This window comes from Micropterus dolomieu, linkage group LG04 (genome assembly GCF_021292245.1).
Source record: "Micropterus dolomieu isolate WLL.071019.BEF.003 ecotype Adirondacks linkage group LG04, ASM2129224v1, whole genome shotgun sequence".
Classification (NCBI taxonomy): domain Eukaryota; kingdom Metazoa; phylum Chordata; class Actinopteri; order Centrarchiformes; family Centrarchidae; genus Micropterus; species Micropterus dolomieu.
The window spans coordinates 22,014,870-22,025,787 of NC_060153.1; the positions used below are offsets into that span (position 1 = coordinate 22,014,870).

A 10,918-nucleotide genomic window follows, 5' to 3' on the forward strand; every position below is an offset into this window, starting at 1 on the left:
CCAATTGCACTGAAACATTGGTGATCAATGCATAACTTACTGTATCTTACTCTAAAAATAACCAATGCCCCAAGTTACAATTACAGCTCTGGTCACCTGAACCAAATTTATAGACTCATCTTTGCATTTACAGAATCACATCAGCAATCTGACTGCATCCTGCCTGCAGATTGACAAGCCAAAGAGTCTACAGACATACTAGCTGCTCTGTGAGGCTGGGTATTTAGGCCCAGCTGTGCTCTGAGCTAAATACTAATGTCAGCATCTTAACATGCTCACAATGACAGGCTTGCTGATGTTTAGCATGTTTAATGTTTACCATGTTCACCAGGTCCTTAGTTAGCATGTTAGCATTTGCTGATTAGTACAGAATAAAAGTTCACAGAAGTAGCCTATGTTGACAATACTGTTAGCCATATAATTTACATTTAAATGACCCAGTGCTGCAGTGCAAGTTGGCCTATATAGGGCAGTGAAAAGCACTCTCAGTCTCTAGCTCTTTTCTGCCTGGGCCACTCCCGTCCATCAATCGTCGTCCAGGCTTTGACAAAAGCCTGCAATCTGATTGGCAGAAAAACTTTTTTTTTCATTTTTTGGGATGCCTGTAACTCCAGCACCTCCGGTGTGTTCAACCCCATCTCTCTCCGTCTCTCTTTCTCACACACTCACACTCTCTCTCTATCACTCACACAAACACGCACGCACACACATATAGACTACACACTGGGGCATTCCCGTAGGCCTTTGTTTTAGCACAACCGCAGAGTCACATTCTGATTTGTTTGGCAGTTGGCACGTGGTTGTGCAAGAATTGCGCCAGCCAGGTATGACACTGTAAGCTTTTTTTAGATTGGTGATGAAATACTGTTGACAAATGCCCTACCCTATCTCTCCCTCTCTCTCTCTCTCTCTCTCTCACACACACACACACACACACACAGTCTCTCTTCATCTCCATTGTGCCACTTTTGCCAGTCCTGTGAGGGGTTAAAAGTGGAGAGGGAAAGGTGAGCGTCTGTTTGACTGCGTCGGAATGTAAGTGAGGTTGGAGGCAGCGCATCTCGTCTCCCTTTCGTTTTCCACCGCACTCGCTGCCTTCAGTGCGCACTTGCGCAATAGCAGGGAGAGCTGCGGAAAGTCTGTGCGTCTCGTTTTCTCACCTTGTACACGCATCGCAGAAGGGGGAGGCGGGTGTGAGGAGGCGAGAGGGAAATCCATGACTTCCGCGTTTTTCCTCCGTGAATGAAACTGAGAGCACAGTACAGTACGCTAGACTATAAAAAGGCACCATGGAGCTCTCAGTCGCGACATTCACTTAAAGACCCCGACTGGGCTGTGCGAAACCAAGAGGACTATTTTGTGGAGCTAAACCAAACAACACCTGGAGCTGTACAACTTCCAGCTTGCATTTGCAACCCGAAGCTTTTCTATACGCTGAATCTTTAAAAGTGGACGAAGCTCACGCACCTTCCTGCCTATTGATGGGACACCAAAATAAAGAAATGGACGTTGAGTCTCTCCAGCAGATCGGCCGCCGGCGTGGAGGTTGCTTGGACATGTTTCTTGTCATGTCCATCATTTTTCTGTTTGTGGCGGTGACAGCTGTGGCTGCCGGCGGAGCGATGCTTGTAATTAAGCTGCACCCCAATCTAGAGCCCTCGCCTCCGTCCTTCAACATTGAGGCATCAAAACAGACAGGAGGCACATCGTCCCCAGCATACAAGGTAAACAATTAAGTCCTGTTATTAAAAGCTGAATAAATAGCTGTTTATTTTGCTTTTCAAGTTTGACTCATATTCTGTGCACATTTTAACCCACTTCTTTTTTAACGCTTTGTCAACAGATGCATAAATTTGTCGAACTGGAAGCAACCTCAAGTAAGTCTACTTTTATTTGCTAAAAGCAGTCATGTCATAAATAGGCCTATTTTTTCCCCTCTCCCTGGACAAAGTATAGATAGATTGCTACATACATTGCTAAAATTAGCCTAAAATATTTCATATGTTTTCTAGCTGTCTAGCCAAATCACTTCAGATTTAAGGCAAGACAACACCAGAAAGGAATCTAACGGGCACGCCTGTTGCTGCACTGTGTAAACATCTTCTAAATGACATGTGTTTGTCTCCACCTGCAGGCGAGTTGAAGAACTTCACGATGCAATGGGCTCCAGTTGCCTTCGCCGCTGGGACGTCTCTAGGAAGCAACTACTTGTTTGACCCAGTTCAGAGTTTGCTGAAACCTAAACGGGAGGGGATGTATTTCATATACATTGATCTCAACCTCACCTGTACCTTCAGCTGCAGCGCAGGCGTCCTCAGTGTGCGCGTGGACGATAAGCTCACCTGCGAGGTGAAGCTTCAGGCTGTGGCGGATTCAACACCTGTGAGCAGGAAGTGCTGGACAGTGAGCAGGATAACAAAGGGGCAGGGACTGCTCACTCAGATGACTGTACCAGAGGCCGGGCTGCAGAACTGGAGACTGGAGATGAGCTCGAGGTTTGGGATGTTCCTCGTGGACTAACATAGACACTCTCTAGGGCTGCTACCGTCAGCAAGATGCAGATCTGTCTGTGACCTGTGGGTCATCACTAAAGAACAACACCAGTTTGTGTTTTCCTAAAATCCAAGTAGGGGAAAATGGGCAGGTGCTTGTGCCATTTTCAAAGCTGTGACAGCTCAGCAGGATTTTAAGGTGGACTCTGAAGAGAAGTTGCATTTGTGATAATACAAACATCATGTGGAAAGGACTAGACACTCATTCTCTATAAATATGTATATATTTTACTCTATATGTGATATATTTATTTGTTAACATGTAACTATTTATGTACCTATATTTATAATAGTGTTGCTATTTTTATAGACATTTATTTTGATGTGGATATCACTACATTAGTGTTGATGTGCAATACACTGCAAATTAATCAGCCTACATTGGGTTAGATACGTGACTCTATAGCTCCATTTTCATTTTATAAATGGCTGGGGAGATTAAGTTGAGGCTTAAAAAAAATGTGTGATTATAATTCTGCTCTGAAACCCCAAACAAGCTCCTTAGGGACCTCATTCAGAACTAATCTCTTCTGGCAAATGATGTGTAACACTCTGCACTTAACATAACTTTTACAGAAACAAGGTCCCATAAAAGTGATCCTTCTGTAATCAAAAGATGACCAGAATTACTAAAATATCTTGTGGACTGTGGATTTAGAAAATGTTTTTGAAAAATATGTAAGTCCTATGGACAAACTACATTGTTGAATGTATTTTATTGCAATCCATATTAAACATGGATACAATGAACTCTGAGAACTTGTTTGATGTCAGAAGTAAAAAATGACGAGTGTGAAAAGTAGAAAATGACAAGTGTGAAAGTGATTGTGACAAGTTTCAAGTGGAATGTATAAAAAGTTTATAGGTAAGGGAAAGTTCCCTGCTGTTACGCAACCCATACCGGGAACTGGATTCACATCACTTCCTGTTTATTTACCATACAGTGCGGTTTAGAAAAAAAACCTTTGTGGGCCAGCAAACAAACACTATTACACCTCCTGTGTTATATAAACTCAAGGTGCAGATGTCAAGTGAAAACAAATATTAACTCCTATGTGATATACGAGTTTTCATTTTGTTAGTGCACATATGAAGCAGAAGGCATGCTCAAATATTTGAGACTGAAAGGAAGTGCTGAAATTGTGGCTGTTTTATTATTATTATTATTATTATTATTATTATTATTATTATTATTATCATCACTTTTAAAGAGAAGTCCACATTCACATCTTCATGAGCCATTTTGTGTGAGTCATTCATTTCTGCCATTATTCATGGGAACTCTTGATCACTAACTATGGGTTCCCCAAATGAGAAACACATAAACAATTCCTTGTTTACTGCTACACAACAGTGACATAAGATTTATTTAGATCCTTTACTTAAAAGTTGCTATAATCAATGTTTTGATTATAGCAATGGATAAAATGACAATGTGAAAGGATTCATTTATAGTGATGAACCGAAAAGAGAAGTAGTACCTGAATCTGCAGCTCGGCTTTACGGAGCTTTAAAGGTAGTTTAAGCTCTTTATTTAGCTCTCTGACGTGCAACTTTCCTTTTTTGGTTCACTCTCACAGCTCTCATAGCATCGCTTCCAGCTGCAGCAGGCAGCTGTTTTCAGCAAAAAAGCTCTAAAAACCATTGTGCACTACCTGCTCAGCACCAGTCAGCAGACAGATACAGTTGGCAACTAGCTGGTGAACATAGTGGAGCATTTAGCAGCTAAAGAGACCAGTTTTAGGTGGAGGCCAAAAACAAAGCTAAAAGAGAGTATATTAGAGAGAATATGGAACTTACATTCATCCGCTGGCCAGAAACACGACTATAAATGAATGATAATGTTGTTCTATACCTGCTGGATGTTCGAATAAGTAATGGTTCACTAACAAGTTCAACATATCAACTTTAGCTACTATATGGAAGTGTGAAGCAACACATACATGAGCAACATAAAGCCATTGTTTAGATCACAAAAAAGAGCAATAAGAATTATTTATACCAAATTCTTTATTTACTGTTTATGCACAGGGCAAAAAGCTTAAGTATCAGTTTAAGCATCAGTATGGACAAACTACTTAAAGCAGATGTATACTTCAGTGGTTGACGTCAAACTGTGGAATTCTATAATGATTTAAAGCTTGTATAATATATTTCAGTTCAAGAAAATGTAAAAAGACTAAATTAAGCTGTCAGATGATGTGTTTCATTAGATGGTTATGAATTATTGTGTGTGGCTCATGATTCTTTTCTTTTTTGCTCATGTTACCGTAAACGTTGTTTGTTAAGTAATTTATTAATTTAAAAGGTGATAAAACGTCAGTATTGGCAAATAAAATTAGTTATTGTAGGTTTGTAGGTTTGCTGTGATGTTTTCAACCTGTGGAACTGTCTTTCTACAAGTTAGTCCCCTTGTCTCGTCATGCACACATACGTACAATGCACACTAATAACACATAAATAAATGTATAGTGTGCCAGAATTAGCCAAAAGGCTATTTTACATCTGCTGTCCCTTTACTTGCTAGGATTCTTCTTCTCTGCCTTTGATGGTACATTGCTGCCTTTTGGCAAAAAAAAAGCAGCAAACAACACAGGCATCTACACCTAAAGTAGCTTCAATGTGCTACTAGAGTTCAAAAACTCCACAGGGAACATATCACAAGTATCACAAGTAATAGTACTTTATTATGCAGAATAGAATAGCCCCTTTCAGATTATGTAAATGATATGTTAGTACTGATGCATTCATGCAACCTTTCATTCATGTAAACAATTCTAATGTGTTTATGGTCAAGCATGATGTTCATTTAGTAAATTACGGTCCCATTTAAAGAAATATACAAGTATGGTCACTTCTGATGCCAAAAAACCAAGATGGCGACAGCCAAAATGCCAAACTCCAGGGTTAAAACTGTAGTCCTCAAACTAATGGATGACATCACAGTGGCCATGTCCACTTCTTTTATACAGTATATGGTTAGAGCTAAGTTTAGCTACTTTATATACTGTTTGGTAGTTTAATCTAGAGCAATACATCATATTGTATAAGCTACAATATATGTAATGCATGTAAAATCTTAATCTTCAAATTAGTTATCATTATTAGTGCACAACATAGAAACAATCAAGTGACACAAAAGTAGCCTACATCAAAATGAGGAATGAGCAAAATGAGGTGTCCTGATGTGCACAGCCTTCATGCTCAAGCTGCCAGTATTTTGTTGTGTGTTTGTTTCATTTAGATACACAGATCTTTATCTGTGTTTCAGAGCAGGAAATGACCCAAATAATTCTGCAGCGTCTGAGGTCAGTCTTTCCACTCACCTTTATCTGTCTTAGTGGTGATTGGTTGCCTGTCTGTCTACCTGTCTACATGGTTTCCTGTGCCTTCACACTATTCTCATGCATTTTTTACACTTCTCCCACACTAATTCCCTGGCAGATGTCCCTCGTTGGTTGCAGAACTCTCCTTTACTTAAGGTTTCTATACCTCCATGTCTTTATTTTCCATTTCACAATGTTGCAATGTCTGCAAAACTTTCCCCTGTACACTGTGAGAAGAGCTGAGTCAGCTACACCAACCTCACCACCTTCCCCTTCATCCTCTCCTCAGAGCATCCTTACTTAACCACATCCTGCTCCTCACACACACATACACAAACACCTGCTGCGCAGTGTTTGTGTATGTTGCAAATCGATAGATTTGAAACTGTGTTGTGTGGGTTGCACATCTGTGGTTTGTCGCAGAGTAATAAAAGTATCCAAGCTGGTTCCAAATAGTTGTTTCTTTGCACTGTTTATTAAGTGAGCAGAAAAGAAATCTGTTTGAAATACCCACTGATTATCTTTTCAAAAGCATTTGCTTTTCGTCTTGTTATTTGTCTGAGATATGAACGGATGCCAACTCACATTTTTGTTTGATAAGAAACAAGATTTTATTCACACAACAAAGTTTATAACAAATTATATTAAGTAGGATTATAACCTGAATATCAGATACTTTTTATGATACTACAACCATTTGTTGCTTTTTCATAAGTGATTCAAATACATTAATCATTTACAATATAATTTATATTATACATGTTGTATATATTATATATATAAAATTCACCACAACATAATGTGTAAATGAACACACAGAGAGACAATTCTGTATTTCTGTGTGTTCATTCACAAAGTGGAACAAAGGTATTTCTATATGCCTCTACGGAAATATCATAAAGGCCCCCATCAAGTTGTCAGTAGATCCTTGATGCATCTTCTTGATATTATCCAATCTGACAAAAATTTTATCTCCCTTCTGCAGATGGAAGATCCCAGCCAGGAAACTGTTCCACAGGTTCTCCACACTTGAAGGCTTTGAACTTGAAGGTCTCTGGGTCCCACAGCTGACTCTAGAGGAAACATGAAGACAGCACTGATTTCAGCTGGCCTTTAAATACACATATGGAAAGCTACTTACAGGCTGCGCTCAAATAAGTACTCTTAAGCATGTGTGCTATGACAGAGGAAGGAAGTGAGGAGTGGCACACTGACTAACCTTTTTGATCTCATAAGCTCTATAGGATTGCCATAGGCCTCGGTTTTTTTCATGACCTTGTGCTGGAAAAGCGAACACTCCGTTGCAGTATTTGAAATTTCTAATGTCACTTTGGAGTAGAGGTAGTAGTAACCGTCTTTCTGGACCAACAACCGGCCATTGTTGTAGTCCATGTTGCGGGTGATGGTTTCGCCACCTTCGTGTACCCACTGCACAACATTCTGCTCGTCCATAGGATGGCTGGATCCTGGGATAAAGATGAGAAAGAGAAAAGGCTTGTTGTAAACAAAGAAAATGAAGGACATCAGTTCAAATGAACCATTAAGGTCATTTATAATATTTAGGTTTTACTGCTGACTGGGCTCTAACCTAACAGTTGAGCAAAGGGCCTCTGTTGGATCTGTTCCTGATGTGTTCGCACTGTGGGAATCTCATTGGACTCTGTTCGAGAAAGTAAGGTCAGATCAATCAGTCAATCACCCTGAACAACTATTCAATCAATGTTCATGTTCTAATTCACACATGAGGTATTACATGTTGCAAATATGTTGTAATCTTAGCTGCAACATTTTGTCTTATGTAGTCAAATCAATTTAGCAACTGACTTTTGCTAAAAATACAAGATTAATTCATACATTTTCTGTCCAGAGCCACATGTATAGAAAATGAAGCATAATTATTTATGATATTTGAGTAACTCAATACCTTTATGTCCCACTTGACTCATGATGGTGCCATCCTGGAACAGAAAAAAATAGTTATAACTCAACACTCCAACACACGTCAGGCCGTGCAACAGTGTAACCTGTAAAGACATGTGTATATTGTACACCAACACTTACAGATGTTTTGGGATTGGACGAGTTCTGGCAGAGAAGGTGAGACCCACTGAGGGGAAAAGCCTGTAGGGAGAGGACAAATAAAAAGAGTGAGAAATACAAATTGAACATGGGGGCGAGTTACAAAATCTGTGTTTGCAAGCATGATGTCAAAAGTTCAAGAGTGTGAAGAACAGGAAGTGTCCTGCCTCGTGGAAACCAATAGAAATGCACATGTGGAAGAAATGGAAATATGAAAGTATCCACATGTCCAGTATAAATAAAAGCACATTATAACTTTTATATAATAAACTCACACACACAAAGAAAGGCACATTGAGATTTGAAAAATAACCAAACTGAATTTTAAAAAACAATACTACATTTTAAAGTAGTTTTTTTAAGCTAAATTATATATAGGTTTCACTTGATCACTGTTTTTTGTTTTGTGTTAATTTGGCCATATAATACAGGTAATACAGGAACACCTCAGTTTTCACTGATATAACAAAAGACAAAATCTTGTAACAAAATGTGCCAACTTTCTGTCTTTGAAGTCAACTACTGAGAGTTACAGTAGCCAGTGAAGGGATGCAGGGAGTTTTTCTGGTATGTTACTTTCTTTACTAGCTTCTGTTATACTAAACAAACCAGGACACTGTTTTACATCAAAGAAATTGGTGTGTAATAAACAGCATTATGAAACTGTCTCAGAAAAGTGAAGTTATGTTTTGGGTTTGCACTTGAGTAAGAAAAGAAAGGGAAGTACAACTAGTGAAAGAGTCCATTTGACACATTTGTCATTACGGATCTGTAACCCACGTACAAATGTGTTAAGCTCTCTGCTTCTTGTTGTCTGGTTATGATGTAGAGTAAAATAGGGAAATTCTCAAGGAGGAATTTCCATGTGCTCCTTGTAGCCTACTGAGGTTTCTCCCTTCACTCGGGCACACACACACACACAAACAGAAACAACATGCAGACGTCAACCTCACCTGGGTTTTTTTGTAAAGATTGTAGATTAAACATCCCTCGACAACAAGTCCCAACATGGCGAGTCCAACCAGCATGAAAAGATACTTTTGGCCTGCTCGCGCCCATTTCGATTCCCTCCTGCTGGGCATGGAGATGTAGTTGGCCTGGCTGTCCACCACAAACACCTTGGGACATGTACCCTCACCACCCTCTGCCATCCCACCAGATTGCATTCCACCTGGGATGTTAGGGTTAAAGGTCAAAGGGCCCGGCAAGGAAGGGATCCTGAAAGAGACAGGGCTAGAGTTAGGTAAAGCAAAAAATGAGGGAACAGAATCGTAGAGAGGCAAAAGACAGGCATGCTGTGGAGAGACGAGAAAAAACAAAGAAATGAAAGACAGGAAGACAGAGACAGACTGAGAGAGAGACATGACACATGCAGACATGACCTTAGGAGTTTTTCAACCAGCTTCTGGGAAACCTAGTGATTTCAGCATACCCTGACTACTGCAAGCGCACAAGGAAAGATGGCTTCAACAGGTCCAATGAATGAGTAAGAAACATCCTATTGTCACATTTTGTTCAAGGTAATTCAGAAAGAGACTACCTTGGATTTAACTGTGCACTAGATGTTCCGCCAAAGCTCAGTCAACCATCCAGCAGCACAGGGCAGTTTTCAGACACTCCTCTGAAACTCCTTTGGGACATTGAATGGCAAAAAAATATTATGAAACAATTTCTAAGAAATTAAAATAACATTAATAACATTCTCTGTGTATGATGACTTCTCTAGATGTCTCACCTTCTGAGAATAGAAAATCCTCTGTTGAGTACAGATCTGTGTCCTCCCTCACCTCTCGTGTTTGCTCGCCTGTTGTCAACTATCACTAATTTTGCTTTTTGAGCAAGCTCGTGTAAGGAGGAAATGAAGATGACATGGGGAAGAGGCAAACACAGACTAAGAGAGAGAGAGAGAGAGAGTGAGTAGTGTGCATGTGAGTGTGGGACACTCCCTACTGACTGTAGTTATCATCAGCTGACACTTCCTTCTCTCTCTTTTCAATTTCTCACTCTCTGTGTCTCATATTCTGAGACACTTTTGGTTTGTTTTTTCAGTGTTTTCAGCAATTGTTGTTTTGCCAGTTCCTGAGAAAAATTGCTCAATTGCATTGACTATCTGAGCCGTGCATTTGGGACAGTTTTAATCCTATTGATTTATGCAGTAAACACATCATTTGTGACAGTAGAGGTGGCTTTGGAGGCTGGGCTGGAGTGTGTTCAAGCTATTAAATGTACACCTGTACCATTGACCGCCATATCCCACTGCAGCTACCACCCACCCACCTTTTGGTATGAATATGTTTCGCCATACACTCACCCATCCCTGAGGCTACCGCTTTCTTACACATTTGCCAATACAAACGCCTCAGGTGCTTTGCTTCAGAAGCAATGTAGCTTTTATTTGAGTTTTAGGAGGTAATTTTCTAATTTCTGCTGAACAACCTTGCAGTGATTGAAGATGACTAATGCTTTGCAAAGGATGGTAGGATTGCGAAGCGTAGCTGTGGCAACGTTTCTTCTTTCCTCCCATGTTTACGGTCACTGTTCAAGAGTTGCTTCACTTTAAGCATTCTTGTCCTTTTTAATTAGGGGTGATTTATCAATACTTGTTTTCTGTTGTTATGTACATTTAGTGCAGTGTTTTTACCCACTTTTTATACTTGCTTCCCACCAACACCACCAATGTACCAATGTAATTTCCACTTTACATATGTGTATGTAAGTACAGAAATGTAGGCAATCTGGGTGTTATATTTTCTCTTTCTTTTCTCTTTTTGTTCTTTCTCTACTCTGAGAAATACTTTGATTTTCTTCTCTTTATCAAAACTCTTTTTCATATGTGCTGTATGTGAATATGGGTATAGCATGTTTTCTTCTCTTTCGCAGCAGTTTAAATGCTGTGTCAAATGTAGTGAATGATGATAAAGTGTTTACGTCACTGCACTTAATTCAGTGTGAAATTCAATT

The 10,918-nt window shown here is 39.7% G+C and overlaps 2 protein-coding genes across 2 annotated transcripts; one reads left to right on the forward strand and one right to left on the reverse strand.

Annotated features, from left to right (window-relative positions):
- The first annotated feature begins 1,125 nt into the window (after positions 1-1,125).
- LOC123970027 lies at positions 1,126-3,198 on the forward strand. The gene is made up of 3 exons (XM_046047877.1): positions 1,126-1,724; positions 1,844-1,877; positions 2,135-3,198. Exons 1-3 carry the CDS (start codon positions 1,482-1,484, stop codon positions 2,518-2,520), a joined length of 663 nt encoding a protein of 220 aa, XP_045903833.1. The 5' UTR covers positions 1,126-1,481; the 3' UTR covers positions 2,521-3,198.
- Positions 3,199-6,596: 3,398 nt separating this feature from the next.
- LOC123969965 (tumor necrosis factor ligand superfamily member 14-like) lies at positions 6,597-9,835 on the reverse strand. The gene is made up of 8 exons (XM_046047764.1): positions 9,693-9,835; positions 9,498-9,587; positions 8,911-9,175; positions 7,940-7,999; positions 7,803-7,836; positions 7,467-7,538; positions 7,098-7,344; positions 6,597-6,951 (listed from the first exon to the last, which is right to left on the reverse strand). Exons 3-8 carry the CDS (start codon positions 9,121-9,123, stop codon positions 6,762-6,764), a joined length of 816 nt encoding a protein of 271 aa, XP_045903720.1. The 5' UTR covers positions 9,124-9,175; positions 9,498-9,587; positions 9,693-9,835; the 3' UTR covers positions 6,597-6,761.
- Positions 9,836-10,918: the final 1,083 nt, after the last annotated feature.

Coding starts and splice junctions, on each gene's coding strand:
- LOC123970027 (XM_046047877.1), top strand. CDS start 1,482: ATGGGACACCAAAATAAAGAAATGGACGTTGAGTCTCTCCAGCAGATC. Junction 1,725..1,843: donor CATCGTCCCCAGCATACAAG/GTAAACAATTAA, acceptor CTTTGTCAACAG/ATGCATAAATTTGTCGAACT. Junction 1,878..2,134: donor CGAACTGGAAGCAACCTCAA/GTAAGTCTACTT, acceptor CTCCACCTGCAG/GCGAGTTGAAGAACTTCACG.
- LOC123969965 (XM_046047764.1), bottom strand. CDS start 9,123: ATGCAATCTGGTGGGATGGCAGAGGGTGGTGAGGGTACATGTCCCAAG. Junction 7,539..7,802: donor GAGTCAAGTGGGACATAAAG/GTATTGAGTTAC, acceptor TTTCTCGAACAG/AGTCCAATGAGATTCCCACA. Junction 7,345..7,466: donor GCCCTTTGCTCAACTGTTAG/GTTAGAGCCCAG, acceptor TCTTTATCCCAG/GATCCAGCCATCCTATGGAC.